Genomic DNA, 23,838 nt, shown 5'->3' with positions numbered 1-23,838 from the left:
TCATATCCCTGATATATGCAAGGTAAGGATGCACCACATCCATGTTTATCAGACAGTGACCTAAAACATGAAAAAAGGCATTTATCTCACTGAAGTTCATGTGTCTGTCTGTCTCCTTTTCACCAGTCACTGGGCTCCCCTTGGAGGAGGGAAAGGAGGGAAATCTCCAGAGGCTGAGCATGCCTGCCTGATTTGCCTGCCTGGCAAGAACACCAGAGGTTGCAATGTCACCACATGGTGTTAGTGGTGCTCAGGGAGCTTGGGATGGCTGCCCTATCCCTGTGTCAGCACCATCCCTCGTGGGGAAATTGCCCAAATTCCAGTCCCAGGGAAGTTCTGCCTTGCAGCAGGGCACCGTCCCTGGCCTGTCCTGCTGCTGGGGATCCCTGGTGTTGTGCCAGGACAGCTCCCACAGCCCTTGCTGTGCTGCTGATTTCAGTGCTGGCAGCCAGTGTCCAGCTCACAGCTCTTCCAGCAGGAGGGAAATGGGTGACACTCCATGGAAACCTGGATAAGCTGGTCCTCGAGCTGTTGGGAAGCCTGAGTTGCACAGGGAGATAAAAGACACTCAGACTTGCAGAGCAGCGTTGTCAGAGGCTTTGGCCTGACCTCAGGCTCTGACAGACGTGTTTATCCAGCATGAGGGAGGCTGGAGGCTCTGCAAGGACCTCTTTGTTCTCAGCTTTTTTATCTCTTCATGTCTCATCTCCCTTCCTTCCCCCTGTGGACCGAGATGAAAGTTGTGTGCACCCCTCTGCAAGCTTCCTCAGATCCAATTGGAATACCTCATCCTTGGAGCATACGGGAGGGTTGAGCCATTGAACCTCTTCCACTGGAGGCTTACAGTCCCAGAGCTTTTTTTTTGTCTTGTTTCTGGGATTATGGATATTCAAAACTGAGATTGAACACTTAAACTTTTATGGGAAGGGCTGGTAGGACTTAATGTGCTCTTTGGTTTTCAGCAGATTTTTTGCTCAATGTGAATCTGAGTTTTGCCATCTTGCTGCAATACTATACTCCAATAAATAAATGCAGTAGAATCCCATTTAATTTGTATGAGTTGCACCCCCTAAAATCCTCTAGGCTATTTGAACAGATTACAAACCAAACCCCAGAGTTTTCCCCTAATTTTCCAGCTGTGCAAATCCATCCTTGGATATTAAAAAGACTAAGTTTCATTATACATTTTCTGTCTTCTCTATCATGACCAATTTGCTAGAAAAATCAAAGATCTGGTTCTTGGAATGTTGTAACTAACAAGTGTTTTTTTAATCATATCTTAATCCTTAAAGGCAGGAGATAACTCAGAGTAAGAGCTGCCTGCAGGTTTCCCAGTGACACTGAAATACCTGATAGACCCTCACTAAATCTGTCTCCAGGTCCAGGGATTTGAAGGCAGCTGACAATTTTCATTAATGATATGTAGGATGAGGGGGAAATCCAAATTACACTCCCTGTACTGGTTGTTGTGATGACTGAAATGTGGTTTTATTTTTGCCTTTATCACATGTACATGGAAAAGAAGAAATACATAGCAGAGGTTCCATTTTTTTGAAGTGTCACTCATCTGAGCCATCTCTGGTGTAAAAAATGAAGGTGCTTTTACAGAAACCATACAAAACCATTGTCAGGGCTTATATGAAATACTGTTGTGTCCTAATAATAACTTCTAGCTGAAAAATCTTGGCATCCTGCAGCTTAGGAAAAGGTTTTAAAATTCACCTTCAGTTTTTGGGCAACAGGCAAAACATGTGGCTCTGTTTAGGAGCTATTTTCGTTAAAGCTTGACAATACAGGATGATAAAATACAGCTGCATTGTTTAAACTTTCAATTTAATTTCTGGTTTGGGTCCAAGCTGTTTCATCAATATGGCGCCATTCATTTCAAAACAAAGCCCTTGGAAGGGTCTCCATTACCCCACCATTGATCAAGAGGGTGTTAAAATGTAGAGCCTAATTATGTTCCTGGCCCGCTTGGAATTCCAAAATTGGATTTTTATAACTGTCAAATTTGCAATCAGGGTAACTTTCCATGACAATTAGTCAGAATTATTAGTGCTTTCCTTGCCAGGGAGTTATAACTAATGGTGGTGGCTCACTTTTCAAGGCTCAGTAAGAGTCAAAGACAACATATATCTTACAGAAGAGCCATTTGACTGCAGAATTGTCTGCACTGAACTGCACCCGAGCCTCTACTACTGTTACAGTCATTTTTATCAGTTCTCTTGGGCTGAGTTGTGGCTACAACCTTCACTGCAAGCTTTGCTCATAGAATTAACCACCGGGTTCTGTGTTATTGCAAGATGGGACTCGAGAAATTGTGACATGAGGAAGTTCATCCTTGAGTATGTCACTCAAACTTACCTTGGTGAGGGCTGGTACTCAAAAGGCTGCTGATTTTGGTCAATTATTGCTTTGAATCTTTAAAATGAGCTGAGAAGGAACATCTGTACAACCTGTCTGAGGAAGGATAAATCCTCTCAGCCTGACTCACTAAAAGCTCCTGCCTGTGTGTAAGGCTGAGTTTGTGCTAAACCAGAGATGTTTGTCCAGGTGGGAATTCCTTTGTTCCTGCAAACATTATACAAAATATTCAAGGGGAAAAATAAAGAAGAAAACAGTTACAACAACAAGCAAAGCCAAACCCAAAGACATTGAAGACATGACCCACCCCATGCTGTCTAATGCAGTACTTTGCAGATGTGGTTCTTCAGCCCAAAAGCTGGTACATGAGGGTGTTTGCTCACAGGAAAGCAAACACTGGCAGAAAAGAGCAAACACTGAGCCTTGCCTCCTGTGCCACATCAATTCTGGGGGCATCTGTTCGAGTTGCAGATGATTTTGTGCTGATGTGCACAGATTTTTGATGAGCTGCCTGGCCATGGCAGGCAATGACCATGTCCTCATCCCTGCAGGAGTTCAGTGAGCTCCTTCCCAGGGGCTGCTCCAATCACCCCTCCATGTGCCTGCTCCTCCTCCCACCCTGCTCTGCCCTTTCTGTCCCACTGCCACAAGTGGAACAGCCATGTGGTTTAAGGAATTGAGCCTTGAAAAGTAATCAATTACTATCTCCAGATTGGGTTCTTTTTAATCTTTCTCCTTCTTATCTGGCAGTGTCCCTCTGTGAGCTGCAGACACCCATTCTAAAAGCAAAGGTGGCAACTCCAACCAGTTAAACTTAAGCACAAGTGCTGGTGTCAAACTGTCACCTCTGGCTTTCCCCAGGCAGCCAGAGCCTGCCTTTTTCTCTTAGGACATCTATTTTTCTCTTAGCACATCTTTTTTTTTTTTCCTTAGAACACCTCTTTTCCTCTTAGAACACCTGGAACATCTCTGTGTCCACTGACATATATTTACCTGGACAGCCATGTGATTGTTTTTGACAAAAAGATCTGGAATTTAGCTTTATTGATACAGGTTCCAAGTTGCTCATACCCCTAATCCTGCAGAACGTTTGCCCTGGAAGAAAGAGGGATTGTACTCAATTTTGCTTAATTAAATCAACCTAAACTAATTGTCAGCTAATAAAATAGTGTTGGTCAGCTCATAAAACAGAAATGAAGATTAAAAGAGCAGTTGCCATGAACAGGTGGTAACTCTGTTTCCAAGTTAGACCACATTACTCTCTGGCACAGAATCTCTGAGAATACCTCATATTCCAGGTTTTTTTCAAAAAAATGTTTATGAAACTTATAAAATATAGAGCTCATTTTATAACCAATTTTCTATCTCACCTGCCAAGAGCAGTGGGGGTTGAGCCAGCACAAGGCGGATGCAGAGTTTTAGGCAGATGTCCAGAAATGGATTCTCTGTGCAGGGCTGTGGAATACATTTCTACCTTTGACTGGCCTTTCTGTTACAATTCTTAAGGTTTGGTTTTTTTCTTTCTTGTTGCTATTACAGAAAAGACCTAGTAAACATTTTTTTAATGTCATTGATCTTGACCTGACACTGTTGTGCAAAGGGAGAAACTGTTCTCACTGTGGATGCTGTTTAACTCTAGATGGATCTCGAGTTAGTTAACAGGATCCCTCTGGATTTGGCCTTTAGTATTTTTGTTGACTCTGCAGATCTTGCAGAAGGCATTAAACATTTATCTAATTTCATCTGGAAAAGACTAAACTGGAATCTTTCTCTACTTCTCAAAGTAGAAGCAGAACTCGGTGGTTTGAAGTTGCTGTTAATGGTTGAATGATGAAAGAAAATTTATTACCTAGTGATTATTCTATTATTGGGATAAGAGTGCAAAACCATATGGTTTTGAGCATTTTGTTATGGCTTGCAGGTAATGTGGATGCTCTGTAGTGGTGCAGGGCTTCCAGCACCAAAGAAACTTGCCATTTTCTGTGACCATCCATTCCCAAAAATCTCATGCAGGATGTGCTTGGTTGATCTTATGTTAAGTCCTCAAACATGAATGACACGATTAATTTTCCTGCCCTTCACTCAGGATCAAAGTGCTGCCTTGCTGCAGCTCCTCAGGCTGCACTGACAGTGTCACAGCAGAGGGGAGGCTTCTGCCAGACTTGGGGTTCAAAAGCTCAATTCTTGTTTCTCTGCCCTCCTCTTGCAGCTGATGTGTCCTTCCCTGGCATGCAGGGCAGCTGTTGTGGCCAAGGGGAACCAGATTTGAGGTTCTTTGGGACTTGGCTGTGCTGGATGAGGGAGGAGAGGAGAAGGATATGAGGAGAAGGATGCGAGTCTGCCCTGCTGACTGTCCTGGGAGAGGAGAAGGGGCTGGAGCTGCATCCCAGTCCTCAGCTGCACTCCTGCTGCAGCCAAGGCAGGCAGCAGGGTGGGTGGGACTGGTTTTCTGTGAAGCAGGGCAGTACTGCGGCTTGCTGCAGTCTTAAGGCACACCTGTAAAAAGAGGAAAGAGATTTAGACACAAAGATGAGACACAAAGAGGTCCCAGCACATGTGACAGGATCGGGAGCTGGGGTATCAGGAGGGAGGATTCTGTGGGATTCCCCTGGGTGGTTCCTGCTGCAAAAGTGGTTCTGGCCTTGCAACAGGAAGGGCTCACTCAATAAATGCCATGTTTTCTATGTTTGCACTTAAGGGCCCTGTGATGCAGCCAGGCTGCCCTGCCTGGGTGTGTCCAGACCCCTCCTGCCCTCTCTCCCCTGTGCATCCAGAGCTGGGCTTGCAGCAGGAGCTGGCACAGCTTGGAGCTGTGGGGATGCAGGAAAGGCTGCAGCATGGCCATCACCTTGGCCCTACAGGATTTCCTAGAGGGAAATGCTGCTGCCTGGCTCCCACTGCTCAGGTTGGTGGGAGGAGAAGAGCTGGGAGCAGTGCAGCACAGCCTGTGGTTGCTCATCTGAAAAAAAAACATGGTAAGAATTTATGGCAACATCCCTCAGGGATCTGATTTACCATGTCCTTGCTGAATGAGCACCACTGAATCCCAGATCTTGGATTAAACTAGCTGAAAAGATTCCCCACACTGGCAGTCTTGTGGGGATCTCGGGGTCAGGTCCTGCTGAGACAGGATTTCTTTAAGGGAAAGGGAATAAGGTAGTGCTGGAGTTCATTCTGGGCAGTTTTCTGTTCATCCACATGTCCCAGATTTGCACAACATTATGAAAACATCTGCTGGGAGTCACACCAGCAGCCAAGTCTCTATTTATTTTCCTCAAAGAATAGGTTTAGGGGGAATGTAACACTGAGTGTGGGACTGGCCTGGGCCCATTATCACTGCTTGTGTGCTTTAGAGGTTGAGTGACACAGCAGAACTGGAGGAAAGTTAAAGCATCATCCTCCAAAGAAATGTGTGTGGGCTGCAGTGACTCTGTGAGGGTCCTAAGGGGCTCCAGACATTGTCCAGAGTTGCACTGGTGTAAATGCACCAGCATCTCCTGTTCCTGCCAGTGAGGATGAGTAGGAGGACTGTGAACAAGTTGGCTGCTCAGCTTCCCAGGCCTTTGCACAAAACCATCCAGGACCCCAAACTAACAAAAACCACATTCAAAGCAATTATCTGATCTTGTTTGGTTGGTTTTAATGTGATGTTTCTAGACACTGGTACAACAAACACACTCTTGTAAACTCTTGTAACAGTTGTTTGCAGTTAGTATCTTCAAGATGGTTTTATGTGTGTGATCATGACTAATATCCATCACTTCAGTGGGACCATCACCCTCTGCTGCTGGGGGAAGTTTTTTCCTACTAAGACAATTATTTTCTCAGCTTGTTTAGCATTTTTCTTTTTCCTTTTATTACCCTTTTAGACACAAAACACAGATACAGATTTGCTCATATATTTCCAGATGAAAGTGCTTTGTGATTCACAGACTTAAATAATTACACAGACCTCAGACTGGTTGTAAAGGCAGTTGGAGTCGTCATCTCTGGCTTTACTCTTGGAAACAGAAAAAGTCTGTAGAGGGAAGGTGACCAAACCAGCTGAGAAGCAGAGCTGGGGGCAGACACCCCCTCTGAAGTGTACTCTATTTTTCTAAGCATTAGGAGATGCTGCTGTGCCCATACTGCTGAAGGCCTCCCCCTCACCTTGATCCCATCTCTTCTTGTCACAAACATAATTTTGAGGCCATGCACCAGCAGTTGGAAAGGTGCTGGATTCTTCTCCCCATGGCTCACCCAAAACAACAGCAGCTGCTCTCCCTCCTTGCACCTGGGACCATTTTTCCTCATGGCGTGTGATGGAAGCAGCAACTGCTGTTACCCCAAAAAAAACCACCCCAACCCCTGCCCCTTTTGCACTGAGCCAGGGTGGATGCTGCAGCCTGTTCCCTCCAGGTTTGTCTGAGGCTGTATTTCCTGGAATTGTCACCATTGAGCCACAGATGACACAGAGCCATAGCAAAAGGCAAATGGCAAAAGTCCTATTTATTTGAGCCTCTCTTCTTTTTATACCTTAGTTTGCTACAGGTGGACCTCATTGGTCATTTCATCAATACATTTCACATGATTGGCTAATTAACAAACACCCATTTGTAAACAACCTAATGAGAAAAACAGCACAAACAGATGGTTAAAAAACACCACCTGCAGATCATTTTAATATCTGACTATCATTGTTTATCTCCAGCTCCCTAAAGCTTCCTAGGCTGATTCATGGGAAAACTTACCCTGCTTTCTCCCCCTCTGCCCAGGCTGTCACATCTACACTGGAAGCACCATCTCCAGAGGAGTTTTGGGGCTGGTGCAGCCCTCAGGAGGGCAGTGTGTGCTGTGAATGCCAGGGCTGCTGCTGGCATGGGGCAGTGGAGGTGCTCCTGTTCCTCACCCAGCTTTGCTCTGCTCCCCCAGCTGAGGGAGCTTTCTCCTGCTGGGGCAGCACGGTGCAGGGCGAGGCTTTGCCAGGGCAGTGACAATTCCTTCTCTCCCCCAGCAGGTTCCTCTGGCCTCCAGCACGGCTCCTCTCCCAGCCGGGACCGTAAGTGGGCACCAGGAGCTGGGCTGTGCTCCTGGGGAGGGGGGCTGTGCCAGCCAGGGGTGCCCTTTGCTCCTGGGAGGGGGGGCTGTGAGGCTCTGCCTGCTCCTTGCCTCAGTTTCCCTTGAGGATCTGGAAAAGGGAGCTGGGAATGGCCTGCTTCTCTCTGGGAACTGCCCAGGAGGTACCAGATGAGCACCTGGGAAGGGCCACCCTGCTTTCTCTTTCCTCCTCCTTGCTTGGCTCACTGTCTGAGAGATGACACCAGGCTCCTGGGGCTGTCTCAGGGGACCTGTTGTGCTGTCCTTGCCATTAAAGCTCATGCCTGTTTTCCCCAACCTCTTCTCATCAGTCTTTTGGGGTGGGATGCTGAGAAGAGCCAGGAATGTGTTGTGTTTCCCTAAGACATGGATTCTTACAGGAATGGGGTTATCTGAGGTGGGTGCTCAGAGGGAGGGTGGCTGTGGCCTCATTTGGAGTAGCAGGCTCTCCCTTGAGGTTCCTCAGCCACTGGCATCCAGCAGCCTGGTGTCTCCTCATGTCTGAGTGTGTTGGAACAGCCTCCCTGAGAAAACCAAGCTGGTTTTAAAGGTTGAAGGTGAATGAAAGCTGCTTTGCTGCTTGCTGGTGCATGAGACGTGTGTCTCCAAAACAGTGTTAAAAAATCACTTGAAAGTTCTCTGGTGCAGATGCAAAAGCCCAGCCAAGGTTTTAAATTCTAAAACGTATCTCTTGATGGTTAATCAGAGAGAAGCAGGAATTCACATGGGAGTCTTGTGTGGTTTTGTGGAAGGTGAAAATCGTGGCAGCTCTAAAGCAGCACATGCTGAGTTATCCCAGGCTCTGAGTTGTGAAGGCAGCGGTGTGATGGCATGAGGAGCTCTCACTGCTCTGCCTCTCTGCTCTCCTTGCTGGACACACTGAGCAGAAAATCTGTGTCCCACAGCCCAGAACCTCCAATGAAGCCTCAGATTAGGACAAGCCCCAGCCTTGTGCCCACCCTCTGTGGGGCTGTGCTTCTTGCTGCAGCTTCAGTTCATCTCTGCTCTGCCCAGGGGTGTCACAGATTCCTCATGGAATGGTTCTTCAGGCTGGAGCTGGCCCTGGGTCCCAGGCAGACCTGGAGGAGTGGGAAACAGCCAAGCAGGGCAGAGAGGGCAGCCTGGGAAGGATCTGTGTTCAATCTGCAGTGCTGCATCCCTCGGGTGGGACTCTGAAGATGCCCAACACTATTCCCAGTGCTCACTATGGAGACCAGAGGACATTTGGGGTGTGTAACAGCTTCCTTGAAATTCTTAGTTCTTACTGTATCAGGAAAAAAAAAATCCATGTCTGAGTAGAGGAGGCAGCCCCAATCCTTCTGGCAGGGAAGGATCAGGTCTTGTTTCTATCCTCATTCCCTTTCCTGCTCTCTGCCATGTTTTGGGATGCTATTGCTGACTCCCCTCTGTTAACTTGGGCATGTCCTGGCACACAAAAGCATTTCTTTACCACAGTGACCCTGGTGTTGGAGCTGCCATGTGCAGGAACTGGTGACATGTCCAAGGACACGTGGGAAAGTCCTGTGTCAGCAGAAATTATATCTACATTTTCTGCAGTCCTTATTATTGGTCCTGCAACAGATCACTCTGAGTTCTGGATTGTCTTTTTAAAGTGGTGATTTGTTTCCTTGGCCTGAAACTTTGTGCTTTAGTTTCTCCCTTGGTGGCTGTGCCCTTTTGGACATCTGTCCTGTTGGGTGTTCAGGCAGAGCGCCAAGAGTCCTGCCCTTGGAGGGGGCAAGATATTAAATAATTTTAAAATGAGGTTTACTCCACTGTGCACTTTCACACCCTTTTAAGGTTTCATCCAGGCCAAATCCAGTGCTGCTGTTGTTCTGCTGATGTAACAGCAGGTTAGAGAATATGGGCTGGGTGTTGATGATGGGTGTTTAGCAGCTCTGAACACATCTCCTGCAAACACAGGCTGAGAGAGCTGGGGTTGTTCAGCCTGGAGAGGAGTCTGAGGAGACCTTAGAGCCCCTTCCAGTGCTTGTAAAAAGGAAGGAGAGAGACTTTTTATACAGGCAGATAGTGATAGAACAAGGGGCAATGATTTTATACTCAAAGAGGAGAAATTTAGATTAGATTTGAGGAAGGAATTCTTCTCAGTGAAGGTGAGGAGGTCCTGGCACAGGGTGCCCAGAGGAGCTGTGGCTGCCCCTGGATCCCTGGCAGTGTCCAAGGCCAGGCTGGACAAGGCTTGGAACCACCTGGGACAGTGGAGGGTGTCCCTGCCCATGGCAGGGGAATGGAACTGGATAATCTTTAAGTTCCCTTCCAATACAAACCATTCTATCCTTCTATGATTTATAGATTGGTTGGATTTTTAGGGTTTTTCTGACTGTGGAAGGAACCCTTCATCTTAACAATCTGGTCTGGGATTCCTCTTGTTGCCTGATGTTTGAAGGTTTCCTTTCATGACTTAATTTTAGTCATTCAGCTTCCAAAGGATGCTCTGATTTTAGGATGTGAGCTAAACCCTTTGGAAGTGTGAGGCCAGGCAGCAAGGCAGAGACAGTGGTTATTCCTTGGACATGGTTATGGGCTTTTTCTACACCCTGATCATCTGCATCCTAATACTTTGGGATTGTCAGGCAAGGTGGGCAGGTAATAACAGTGTTAGGTTTACCACTGGGAGGCTTTCAGAAGTGTGAGCTGCTGCTGTATTTCTCCAAGGTACAGGAAGGTCTGTGTGTTTTCTTTCACACTGCAGTGTTCCTCATGCTCCTAAGCACTGCAGCACAGAGGGATCTGCAGATGCTCCTGGCTGTACTCGGGCACTTCCAGCCCTTCCCAAGGTGGGTGTCTCTGCCTGGCCTTTGCTATTGGCTGTTTCTGAGGCTTCAGCCCATTAGAAACTTTAGTTTCAGGGAGTGAAGTGGAATTTAAACTATCTGAATATAGTCCTTTGTGTCAAATCAAATGATTTGTTAAAGTGAGGCCAGATTTGTGGGGAGAATCAATCTTTTTTATTAGATCAACTGATGTGGAAAAAGCAGACAAACTTTCAGGCATATTAACCCCTCTGCTTGCCTGTGTTTGTATTGCAAGAATGAAGAGACCTGTGTGCCAGGGGAGGCTGTGCTTCAGGCTATTCCTCAACAATCTTGGTCTGAACACAGGCATGGGTGGTATTTTTGAGTGTGCTTGTACACTTTTTGGGGAGGAAGACTTTTCTCCCTCTGTATTTGGACACTAGATGTTACTACAGAACAAATAATGGGCTCTGCTCTGCAGCTGACTCATTGTGCAAGTCTGGGGCTAATTACTGAATCCCTGTGTGCCTCAATTTCCATCTGTAAAATGTCACAGATGCCCACCATTCATAAATCGCTTTCAGATTTCCAGATGAGGTGCTGTGTAAGTGTAGAACAGCATTAGTTTATGCATATTGTGCTAGAGAGGATAATACAAACCACATGCAGCAGAGGAGCCTCACAGATGTGTCTCCTTCCACTGTGAAAGGCAAGGCCCAGGCTGATGATTTAGCACAGCACTAATTGGACTAAAACAGGAGATTGCTTTTGTACTGATGCAATTGTCACCATTCAAGTCCTCATTTACCAATGGGTCTTGGAGGTAGCCCAGTGCTTCCCTTTGAGTTGAGGAGAGCTGCAGTGCCTTGCCTCTGGAAGCACAGCAATTTACTGCAAACACTGCTGTGTTTCCAGCACCCCCTGCCCTCATTTTCCACCTCTGGAAAGGGACTGGCCATGCTTTGCTGGGAATGTGCATCTTGCTTGGCCCCCAGCTGCGCTTAGCACATTTTTGCTGGCATTCCCTAATCTCCAAGCAGAGGCATTTGCAGTGCCATTCCTGGGTGTTGCGCTCCCAGGAATCCCCATTTATCGATAAGAAAAGCTGTTCCCATGGCTGCAGGCGAGTGAGGGCCTGGCAGCTGCTCAGCATTAAGTCAATTCTCAAAGTTTAAAGGATTTGTGGGCTGTGATGGTTTGGGTCCAGGCAATTAACTTTGGTGAAGTGCCTGAGAGTGTCTTGCAGACACATTTCATGGAGAAAGATGAACTTAAACAGTGAAGAGCTTTGATTTGATGAAGTGCCCTCAAGTTTCTGTATTGTTTGGGTTAATTTCAGTGGGTACAAAACCTAGGAGCTCTCTGACTGCAGGAGAATTATGCTTGTTGCTTCCCATTTCAATCTGGCCCCGTGCTTGTTTTAAAGTGCCAAAATCACCCCTGTTGCCAGCAGCATCACATGGCAGCAGGCACCAGTGACTGAGCATTGGCCTCTAAAGCTTGAGCTGTGTCATTTTAAAGCCCTGCCTGGAGCTTATTTGCCAGTGTATTGTTGCCTGGTGCTCAGAGGTGGCTGTTGATGGTGTGGGGTTGGAGGGATGGAGGTGTCTCTGGAGGTATCCAGTTCCTTCTGGGTGTATTGCAGGCTAATTGCACCATTCTGGGTTTGTCCATTTTGGACTCGCTGGCTCTTCTCCCTGTTCCTCATCCATGCTCAGAGGGAGGGTCAGAATTCATTGTCAAAACCTCCACAGCTGTAAGAGTAACATAATATTGAGGCAGAGTGTGTGGGGTGACAGGCTGGGAGAGAAGATTGGCTGACACCCAGCCTTACCCAATGCTTGCCATGTTCCAGGAGAAATCTCCCTACATGCTAGGCCTTCATTCATGGGTCTAAAGTTGCCAGTTAAAGCATTTTAAAGGAGAGTTTCAGGATGGAATCATCTAGAACCTCAAAATGAGGCTCCTCAAACTGCCACCAGCATGAGGGCTCTCAGGGACATGCTGTGCTGTTTGCCACAGGTCAGAGAAAGTGCAGAAAGGCAAATGGTGATTAAAGGCTTGATCCCATCAGAAAGTGAATACATCCTCACATTTGGGAAGTATTTGGTGAGGTTTTCATTAAAACAACAGAATGCAGCAATCCTGAAAAACATTTTGATTATGAATATCCTTTGATTTTTTTCAATCTAAAATGAGTTTGAGGTGTAGCTTCTTTAGAAGAGTTAAAAATCTGAAGCTGAAATTGAAACGTGCCTGTCTAAGCCCAAGCAGATTTTTCCTCTACTAATTTTTCTTCACCCAGAAGTTAACAAGGCAACAACAGAAAACAAACCCAAACAAAAAGTCCTTTGCACAGCTCTGTGCTCCCCAGTAATGGGATGCAAATGTTACCTTGTTCTTTGCATTATGGAGACCAGAGGATGTGAGGGATTTGCTGGGTCCCTGAAACCCCAGTGTCCCTGGGTGTCCTGGAGAACAAAATCACAGCTGCAGAGCAGTGTGGAAAGGATTGCTCTTCCTGCTGCTCAGATCTGTGAGGACCACTGCAGAGCTCAGGGGGGTTTGGGTGAAGGCCAGCGAGGGGTAACCAGCAGCATGAGGCAGAGTGAGGGTCCTTGAGGATGTTCTGGACCTGTGAGCCATTGCAGCCCAGCTCCCAGTGCTCACTGGTGCTCACTGGCCTTGTGCAGGGCAGGGGTGTTGGTGAGGGCTGTGGGGGCCCCTTGGAGCCCCAGGGAGGGAGGGAGGGAATGGGGGAGAATGGACAAACCATGGTAGGGTGCACCTGAGGCTGAAATGCTGACATGGGAAATGAAACCTTTGCAGAAGTGCTCCTGGCAATAGAAATAATAACAATCATCATCATCGTGCATTTACTGGAGGAAGAATGTGCAAACACAGCATTTTGATGTTCAGGGAGCCAAATTCTTCTGAATACTGACCATCCTTTTCAGTGGCTTAAAGAGTTGTTTTCCTTATTGGTCTTTCAGCTTCTTTTTTATCTTGGCTAAAGGAAACCAGTGCTAAATGTTCTGGATGAGGAACACCTAGAGCTTGACTGAGCACCCTGAATGTCACATGTTTGTGGGTTGCAGAGAGGAGGTGCCCAGCCCTAGAGCTGCCCTGCAGCTCTGCAGCCCCAAGTAATAAAACTCAAAGCAGGGGTAGAATTTGAGGTCAGCAATCCCAGCTGGAAAGAAGATGCATATTTTCTATCCAATGGTTAACTTTGGATGCAGTTCACTAAGGAAACCTTGGTTGTCTGGCTCTGGAGTGTCTTTATGAAACACAAACCCCAGCTCAGCACACGTTGCTTGGCTCCAGACTGTGAGAGATTCCCTGTCCTGTGTTACACAGGTGCAGAACCAATATTGTGAGAGTCCCTGCAGACTTCACAGTGAGCCTGATTCAAATGTTTCCTTTTGTCCTGTCTGCTTCCTTATTTCATGTTACACTGCACCATATTTTGACTGCATTTTCCCTCTGATTGCTTCTCCCAGCAGGGAGAAGCAGTCTGGTTTGTGAGGGATGTGAAGCCATCTCAATGTGAGATGAAGTTTAGAGTGCAGTGGAGTTTCTGTGTGTTCTTCACTGGGGTCAGGTCCCATGAAGTTTCTCTCCATGTCACAGAGCAGGGATTGAGGAGAAATGAGTTTAGCACAGTGATGGTGGTGTCAAACATGGGATTTTGGCACAGTGAGGACTGGACTCACTGTAGTGTTTTCCCTGGTTAGGAGCCCCAGGCCCTGTGGACATTGTGTCCTCAGCTTCCTTGGCTGGAAAATGTGTGGAATCCCTCTTTGAATTTGGGGACTTTTAATCTAGTTTAGATTTGTCTTGCTGTGAGCGGTTTCTATACATATCATTCCTCCTACCTGTGTTTCTTCGTTTTCTGTCCTTTTATTTGCTTTGTCTGCTTTGCTGCCATGCCCTGCTACAGCTGTGAACTGGGTTTGTTTGGTGCAATATCAAAATTATTGAGTAGCCTCAGTGCCACCAGCAACACTTGGAGGTCCAGAATCAGCAGCTCTAGTCAGCAAGGCTTTAGCAAACTCATGCTGGACAGGTAAAGTTTTGCTTTCAGGATGACTTCAGTCAGGCTGTGTTAGTGAAATGTCCTTAGTGCTTGTAAAAATAAAGATGATGCATTTCTCTCCAAAAATGTTGCATCAAAACCCAGCACTTCCCTGCTGAACCTTCCTCTGGCAGATAGAGATGGATTGGACATGGATCTCACAGCTGATGGTTCCCTGTGAATAAATTATCCTGATCAAATTCCAAATGCTGACAGAGCACCAGCCTCACCAGCAGGATGGGGATGAGCACAAACCCCCAGGCTGAGAGGAACTGTGGATAAAATTAGTGACTGGGTGGGAGTGTGCATGTGTGAAATCTTAAATAAAACAACATGAGTGATGTGAGCTGTTTAAGAATAGACCCGGGTATAATGGAGGGGGCTTGATTTTTCAAATTAAAAAAAAATGGAAAGCAAAATGATTTGGGAGAATCTGAAATGGAAAATTTTAAGGTTTTGACACAGTGTAGTAACTAAAATATGGGTTTGGGTCAACCAGAATTGTTTCTTTTGACCCAAACTAAACAATTTACTTTCACTTAAGACTGTTTAATTTGTTAATTTATTTTTAAGTGAAATTTGAAAAAAATGCTATTCAAAACCTAAGGCTGAAACATTTAATTCAGAAGGTATGAAAAATTATTTAATAAAAAACCTCTAGAGAAAATATTGCAAAACTTTTTAAAATTGCATCTGTATTTTTTCACTTGAAACAGCGTACCAAATTTTGTGTAGCTTTTTGAATAGTAGTTTTTACCACAACTTACAGTAACTTGCATTTTGTGATAAACTTTCTTTTCACTCAGTTTTGCTGAGGTTTTTCTTACAGACATTTCAAAATCACCAAATATCATGATAATGAAAAAACATTTATTGTTTGTTTATGAAAAAAAGCCTTTTCCCCTTTTTTCATCTTTAAGAAGGAAAAGAAGAAAGTAGACACAAAAATGAAGTATGAACACTTTACAAGCGGAAAAGGATCAGATAGCAGTTCTCATAAGAAAGGAAATCTGAGCTGCTCCTTAAAGATAGCCAGTAAAGTTAAGGGTAAGGGTTGTTATAATAGAGATATGAGAGACATTACAAATGGGGGAATTTTGGCAGTGACTGGGGTCTTGTAGCAGAGATGGTGAATTATCTGGAATGAAGGTAAAAAGACAAAAATATTCTGGAGGTGTTCTGTTTCATATTGATAGGCAACCTAATAACTCACAATTTCCAGGTGAAGATAAAACATTCCAGCCTGCAAAATCCTGATGTGAAAACTGTGGGAAAGAACAAACCCTCTTTGATCAGAGACCATCTTTAAGTTTCTCTGAGCTCCAGGTTCCTGATGTGGGAGGTGTTTTAACTGTGCTGATGACCAGCAAGATGTCGTGGGGCTCTGCCAGTCCCAGAGTGGAACTGGATGACAGAATGGTCTGAGCAGGAAGGACCCCAAATGATCACTGGCTCCCATTCCTGAGTGAGCAAAAAGGCTTTGAGGTGTTCAAATGCAGGGTGGAAGGTGAGGCTGTGGCCAGGCTGGAGCCTGCAATATCTGCAGGTCAGCCAGAACACAGCTTTGTTGCAGCTGGGCACGGGAAGTGTTGGGAGGAAGAGGCACTGAGGCACAGCTCTTCCCTGGCTTGGGAGCCTTTCTGTCCCAGCACCAGGGCTCTGCCAGCCCCGTGGGGCCCTTCCCTTGCCACTGCCTTTGTCAAAGGGGAAGAGGAGGGGCAGGCGCTGATCTCCTCTCTGGTGACCAGGGACAGGGTCTGAGGAAATGGCCTGGAGCTGTGTCAGGGATATTAGGGAAAGTTTCTTCCCAGAGGGTGCTGGCACTGCCCAGGCTCCCCAGGGATGGGCACATCCCTGAGGCTGCCAGAGCTCCAGGAGAGTTTGGACAATGCTCCAGGGATGCACAGGGAGGGATTTTGGGTGTCTGTGCAGGGCCAGAGGTTAAGTGGATGATCTTTGAGTCCCTTCCAGCTCAGGATATTCTGTGGTTTACAATGCACACAGCAAGTAAACATCAGGGCAGTAAAAACAGAGCAGTGGAGTCTTGATCCTACACTAAACAAAACCCAGAGAGCTTCCCCTTGCAGAAACAGCTCCTGCTCTGCCTTTACTGGGACTGGAGCTGCAGCCAGGGTCGGAGCCCTTCCCTCCCTTTGATTCCTGAGCCTTTGCTCCTCAGGCCAGAGGCTACTGGGTGACAGAGGTGTCCATCCCCTCCCTGCCTGCTGTCAGCCCTCTGCCTTTCACGTGCTCAAACCCCGGTCACACACAGCCTGTTCTAAACAAGCACAATTAATAAAGCCTATCTAGCCAACATCTGACTCTCATTAGAGGAAATGTGTTGAAAAAACAGATCCCAGGTTGGCTGTGATTTATGGCTTGGGCCTGCTATCCTTCACAGGCACTGGCGAAAGCTTTTGCAAAGGGCCAGAACATAAACTACTTAAGGAAACTCAGTAACCATGTAAAAAGGCTGGAAGGGTCAAATCAGACAAATTAAAGAGAGGTGGAGATGCAAGCCCAGGCTGGCTGTCCCCCAGCTGAGGGCCACCTAGGTAGGCACAGAAGATCTGTGTTCATATTTCTGCTGTGGACTTTGACTCGAAATTCCTCCTGTGCCAGTGTCAGAAAGCGTCACTGTTCTTTTTCTGGCTCCAGTGTCCATATGTGTGTGGCAGTAAGGGGATGGTCTGGTGGTTTCTCTCAAGAGTGTCAAATAAAACATCAGTGCATGAGATCCTGGGTGCTCACTGAGTTAATGATGCTTCCTATTTCCCTTGGGAGTTTTGAGTTCATCTCTGCAAAGAAACATGGTTGACTGGGTGAATTTAACTGAGTTCTTCCAGATTTGCTCAGAGACTGCTCTGAACTTGTCCCGGGGGAAGGTGTCTGCTGAGAAAAGCTGGTCTCCTGCTTACTTTGACAGACAAAGTGTTCTTCCAGCAGAACCTTCTCGAGCTGTGTGTCACTGATGTGTCAGGGCAGTGCCGTGGCTGCGGTGGTGCAGGAGCTGATGCTGCAGTTGCTGCACACTCAGAGCTGTTGTGTTCAGTTCCATGCAGCTGCTGTTGCCTTCCCAGTGCTCCACCATGGGCTGTTGGCAGCTCTGGTTTGCTCCCCTGCCCTGGGGATCACCCAGCCTGTCCTCTTTGTGCATGGCCATGCACTGGACGTGCTGGGCTAGATCAGATGGAGAGGGAAGAGCTTCCAGGCAAGTGGTGTCACAAAAATCAAGTATTTCATTTGTTCCTCTGCATATATGTTACATTGGGTCCTTTTACATCCTTTGACCTTGGATCCTTTACATTAAGCTAACAATGGATGAAAGGAAAGTGATCCTGGAGGAGGGAATTGTGTTGTTTGGAGTCTGAGCAGGTTGAAGCATGAGCTGCAGATGTGGTTCTCATGTCCCCGAGCCTGCCTGTGTGCTACGCCCCATTGCATTGCAAGGTTGAAATTTCTTGTAATAGCAAAATATGGTCTTGAAAAAAAACTGGCTGCAAAGACTTTATTTGTTTAAACAAAGGCTTTGTGATTCCAGAATTCCCCCCCTTTCATATGTTATAAACCACCTCCTCTGCCTCCCTTCTGAAACACAAATTTTGGAGCAATCCATCAAGAAAAAGAGAGACAGAGCCTTGATCCCTTGACTTCAGTTGAGCTGTGCAATTTATATCTACTGAGCATCTGGCTGTAGAGAAACCAAAAGCTCTTTTAATATTCTGCAGAGACTCGGTGTACAAATGAGTGTGGGCTGTCAGAGCTGAGAAATGGGGCAGAGGTGCCAAGAGGTTTCTTTGCCTTCTCACACAAAACTGACCTGTGGCCCCGTGGTGAAAGCTGGGCTGGTTCTTCTTTTACTGCCCTCAGTGCCACTGTGATAACTGTGCTGAAATCATCAGAGCCCTGTTGGTATCAGGCTGTTACCACACTGTTCTTGTTAGGATCTGAGTGAGGAGTTTGAAGACTTGTGGGGCTTCCAGGCTTGAGAACCTGAAGTGTGCAACTATTTAATAATGAAATTATGCAAAGCAGGAGTGCCAGGTTAACAAGGGACCTGAAGTCATCACTCACTGCTTTAGGTCACTCACAGGGGTGTATCCAGACTGGAAGCTCAGGCACAGATCTGATGCCTGTTGGCAAAGCTGCAGCACTGGAGGCTGATCTTTAATCAAAGATGGGTTGAACGTATCAACCTTTGTGTCAGGGTTAAGGGGGTCACAGCTGGTACAGAGTACCTGGGTTATTATTGTTCAGCATGTGAAGTCTTCCATGTCTCATCTGCATTAGAATTTTCCATCCCTGCAGTTGCATTCCAGCTGAAAGGAGGAATGGGAAGGGAGAGATGTGCTGGGACAGTCTGTTGTGGAGACAGACTGGGTGTCATGGGATATGCTGGTACTGTCTCATGCTCATTATCTCAATTATTTATCCTCCCTGCTGAAATATTTCTTAAACAAATCCTACCATGTGTTTTGAGGTTGGGATTCATAGAGTGAAATCACAACTCCTTTCTCAGAGTTTAGCTGGAAAAATACAAATCTGCCAACTAGGAATAGAAGAGAAATAAACTGTGGTTCTGTGTAGCAATAAGTGATGGATTTCTGCAGATATGGAAAGCGTCTGCTCTGCAGTCCCAGGTCAGAGAGTGTGTGCATTTGCCCCAGCGTTAGATTTGTTCCATGAGAAATAATTATGTGAGATCCTCAAACTCTTCTAAATAACACAGATTGCTTCCACCCTGATCAGAAAATTCAGCTTCACAGTCCCAGGCCTTGGAACCACCAGCTGTCAAGATGAGACACTAAATACTTCAGTGCATCGTGCTTAGGGAAGATATTTATTAGCTTGATTTGTCACCACCATTCCCAGTCTTTCTGCAAGGCCAGCTGTGGTGGTGTGGCTTCAAGGACAGCCCCTGCAGAGTCCCTGGTGTGTTGTGAGGGAGCTTTGAATGGAGAGTGTGACACTGCAGCCCTGAGCATTCATCTCTGCCTTCGAAAGCCTTGTCTGCCTGTTGGTCAGATAAATAAATGTCACGTGGATTTGTTGGCAGGACTCTTGCCTTAGTAAGGTCTTTTGCATAAGGATATCCACTTTCTGGGTTATTTAAATGTCTTTTGGGCCCAGTCTAAGTACCTTGGGTGTGGGTCTGGGTTTCCAGGCATTTCACAACAGAAAGGATCAGAGATCAAATCCAGCCTGAACTTAAGTAGTTCTCTTCCTGACCCAGGCTGTGCTTTCCGCCTGTTTCAACATCACTGACATGAAGATCATATCAGTACAAATATCACATGCAGTGACACTGCTGGTTTCCCTCCTCTTCTGGCACTTTGTCCATTTAAATCAAAACTTTCCTGTTGCAAATGCACCTGAGAGGGCTCTTTGTGACACTCCTCAAAAGCAGAGAGAGTTGCTGGACTGGTGCTGTCCCTGAAGCCTGTCCTTCCCCTGGGGAGCTGGTTGATTCACCAGCTTAAGAAAAACAAAACAAAACAAACCCCCAAAAACAAAACATACAAACAAACAAAAAACAAAACAAAAACAAAACCCTTTTTTTAATGAGCTGAGCTCTCCAGAGGGACCTGAAGTGGTCAGTCCATCTCAGAGGTGCAGAGATGGTTTCAGGCAGTTCAAGTCAGTCTCTCTAAACCTGTGGGAGTCACTAATACGTGCAAGCCAGCAGAAGTGAGAATAGGACTCTGTATTTTATTTGCTCTGTAACACATCTGGTGTGTTTTTTGGCTCCTGGGAGCACTGGATTTATTCAGTCTTATCTTTCTGTAGGGATGAGCAAGATCAAAAGCCTGAAGCCAGTTACATACAGAACCCAATTCCCTGTTGCACACACCACAAGCAGATCCAGACCAAACAAGCCTCACCCATTTCCTTCCCCAAAGGACAGTGCACTTAGGGCACTTTCATGTTCATGGGTCAGTTCAAGCCAAAAGAGATTGCCCAAGATATATTGCAGAAAATAAAAATAAGCAAATGTTATTTGCTGTTGGGTAAAAGAAAGTCCATGTCAGTATTGACCTGTGAGGAAATCCCCCCATCTGAGTGTTCCTGAAGCATCAGATGCTTTTTCTTGCAAGATGTTGTATATTATGAGGTGGAAAATCTATGTCTGACTCCTTTGGGAAGCTACACAGCTCCTCACAGAGGGCCAGTGTGAGAATTCCTTTGGAAAGTGGATGCAGTGGGTTGCTGTTAGCACTCAAAGAATCTTTTTAGCCTGTAAAACACCAGGCTGGAACAGCCCAGCTTCCTGTTCTTCCAAGCCATGCACTCAAATCTGAGAGCCACCAGGGCATGCAGTGTGCTCCACAAAGCCAGCAGGAGACTGGGGCTGGAGGCTGGAGAGGTCCCTGGGGTCCTTGTGCAACAGGGGACAAATCTTGTTAGGGGGGACAGCAGAGCCCAGGGGCTGGGGTGTTCACTCAGGGCAGAATCCATGCTCTTGGCCATTCCTTGCCATAGGGCATTATCTGAGTCCCAGTAGGTAGAAATTAAAACTGTTTGTAGTTCCATTCTTTGCCATAGGGAAGCTTTGGGTTTCTCCACCATCCGCTGCATCACTGCAGCCTCAGCTGCACCTGAGCAGTCTGTTAGGGGCTCAGGAACTACAGGACAACATTCCCAACCCTGTGCAAGCACTAGAGTTAAATACTTCCATGGCCAGTCAATGGAAACAGGCTCTGACCCTTAAGGAGCACAAAACACACACAGAGATGTGATTCTGCTCTATGGGACATGAGCTGTGATTCATCACCTGAATATGGATGGTTTATCCTCTGAAATGATCCATGCTGTAAATAATTTTCCCTTTTTGAGGACTGCTGGGCCTCAGAGGTCATGAGAGGTGAGGGGTCCAGCGTGGAAAGCTTCTCTGAGAGCTGGGAATGGGCAGTTCCACTCTGCTGCAAAGCACTGGAAAGCACCTTGTTGATTAAATCTCTGTTCAGGGCTTTATCCTCCTTCACTCACTTCAGAATTGCTGAGATGAAGCCAGAGGTAAAGCAGCAGGCCGTGTGTTTAGATAAGGAATGTCCTTTGGAGGGAGCAGTCACTTTAACCTGCACTCAGAGCTCCTTCTGGCAATGTTTGCTCTCTCTGAGACCTCCTCTCAGACTCCTTTGGTGGCTGCTCACTGTCTGCTGCTCCTCTGCAGCAAAGGGAGATGGAAACCCCTTCATGCTGCAGCTCTGGGCTGCATCAGCCCTGGGACCTGCCTTGGGTTTCCTGGCTGTCACTGAGATGGAAACTCTGTCTCATTTGTTGGGAGTGGTAACATCCCTGGGAGCCCAGGGATGGAGCAGGACTCCACAGAGATGGGCATTTTATGTATTCATTGCTTTCCTTGGTATTTTAGCAGGCAAACAGTAGAGGGGAGAGTATTAAAGGGAGTGGAGGTTGTGCAGCCTGGTGTCCTGTGAGGTGGGAGCAGGTGCCACGCCAGCCTGCACCAGTGGCAGGACAAGTGTCTCTGCCTATGACAGCAGGTCATGCTGCTTGGCAGATGAAAAGTCTTAAAACTGATTTTTATTTCATCTGCTTTCTGCATTTTGGGAACTTCATTTCACACTCTAACCATCCCCAAACAAGGTTCATGTAACGTGGCTGTGGCTGGTGACCTGTGCAGTGGATTTGAATATTTATTTTGCCCCATAACTGATCTTGACTCGCTTTTCCATAAGCCCTGGATAAAGGGATCAGCCTGGAGCCGTGGGTGAGCACACAGAGCAGCTGGCAGTGTGACATCACTGTGTTTTATTCTTTCTAGAATGCATGAACTGCACCAGGCTGGCTGACATGACCGAGAGGCTGAACACGCTGGAGGCCAAGGTAAGCAGCTGCCTTTATTCTCCTGTTCCACCAACATTTTCAAAAGTTTCTGGTGAAAAAGACATTGTGTTGGCAGGCCTGGAGAGATCAGGTGCCTCTTCCTCTCTCCATGGCAGTGGCTGTGCCCCAGAACAAGAGGCACTGTTTTCTCTCCAGCCCTGCTCCTTCCCTTCCCATGGCTGCATCCCTGCCTCAGCCCAGCTCCTCCAAAATACTGCTCAGACCTCAGAAATACCTTGCCAGGTGCTGCCATTGTGTTTATCAGTCACTGTTTGCCTGTCACACCTGCCTTCCCTCTGCTCTGCTGTATTTCTTCAAGTGCAATCCAGTCCTGCTTTTTTTATCCCTTTTCTGAAGGGTGGGAGGCTCTCATGCATAGTTTAGTGGAGACAAATATTAGGGGGAGACTTTCACATTGTGGAGGGCTTTTTTCCCCCCTACAAATAGTTTTCATTTCTACCTACTGGGATTCAGATAAATTGTTCCAGTCTAGCAACAAAGCAGCTGAGTCAGCATTCCCCTTTGATCTGTGGTCCCTCCTGTGACAGCCCACTCCTGGCTGCTACTTATCATGCTTTGGTCCCTTTAAGGCTGTTATTATTCATTAACTGATGCTTATCAATGACATAAAAGAATTTAGGGAGAAACCTTTGTGGAGGGAGGTGGTGGTTGTGTGGTGTTTTTGAGGCCAGTACATGATACTATGGTAATTTGGGAATTGTTTGTGCTGAAATGAAGTCTGGAGCCTCCTCAAAGCCTTCACAGTTATATTTCACTACAGGAAAATGAAGGGGTGGGGGGAATGAAGTTCTGGGGAACAGGATTGTTCCAGAGTGTAGTGCAAAGGGAGCTGGGCTGTTTGAGCTGCAGGGACTGGCAGTGGGGGTCCCGTGGCAGGGCAGGACAGAGGGATTGCTCAGTGACCCCTGTGTGTGCACTCCTGAATGCCAGTGAGCCCCAGGCCTGGCCTCAGAGAGACGTGAGCCAGCCCTGCCCTCCCAGCTGTACCTTTCTGCCCTGTCCAGGGTTTTCTGTGTCTGCCTGACTGGAAAGGACAAGCAGAGGCTGTCCTGACATCCCTCCCACTCTGCTGCCTTGTGCTGCTCAGCACTAGTGTGGGGAGCTGCTGGCTACCTGCTGCTGATTCCCTGACTGCTGGGGCTCAGGCTGGGCCCTGCCAGGGGCTCCCCTGTTGGGGAGACCCTCCTGGAGCAGTCTTGAGTCAGGAAAAAGACACACTGGATTTTTTTGGTCTTCAGGTTCTTGTTTATTGTTATCTTAGAGTTTTGCACGCTGTCCACACCAGGCTCAGCGTGCTGGAAAAGCACCACAAAAATAGCAAACAGTCTCTTGTTACAAGGTCTTTTAAAACTAAACTATCTAATTAAGAACTGACACCTAGATTATTTCCCTTTTCAACCCAATAACTGATCCCAAAGAGCCCACAATGTTTTTCCACCCAATTACAAAATGCCACCCAAACCCATGAAGAAGGAAGAAGAAGAAGGAGGATGAAGAAGAAACCCAGGACAACACCCTGTGCCCTCCATCTTGCTTCCACCCACAACATACTAAAAATACCAAACCCTAAATTTCCCACCAAGTAATTCACCTACACTACTCTCTACAATCTACTTCACACCCTAGTGGATTCTAGTCTCTTCTGGAGTTAGCAAACTTTCTCCATGAATGAGGGTCAAAGTCAGTGTTCCCCTGGGC

The 23,838-nt window shown here is 46.8% G+C and overlaps 1 protein-coding gene across 4 annotated transcripts in view; it reads left to right on the top strand.

Moving 5' to 3' along the window:
- Nucleotides 1-23,838, top strand: part of COL26A1 (collagen type XXVI alpha 1 chain) — a 169,322-nt gene that overhangs the window by 104,732 nt on the left and 40,752 nt on the right. For all 4 annotated transcript variants that reach the window (XM_064394324.1, XM_064394326.1, XM_064394325.1 and 1 more), the window contains exon 4: nt 22,058-22,119. In XM_064394324.1, the coding sequence (XP_064250394.1) occupies nt 22,058-22,119 (62 nt within the window). The remainder of the gene's footprint in view (nt 1-22,057; nt 22,120-23,838) is intronic.

Source organism: Passer domesticus, chromosome 19, assembly GCF_036417665.1.
Source record: "Passer domesticus isolate bPasDom1 chromosome 19, bPasDom1.hap1, whole genome shotgun sequence".
Taxonomy (NCBI): domain Eukaryota; kingdom Metazoa; phylum Chordata; class Aves; order Passeriformes; family Passeridae; genus Passer; species Passer domesticus.
Note: the sequence above shows the minus strand (reverse complement) of the source record. Positions and strands in the feature narration are given on the sequence as shown.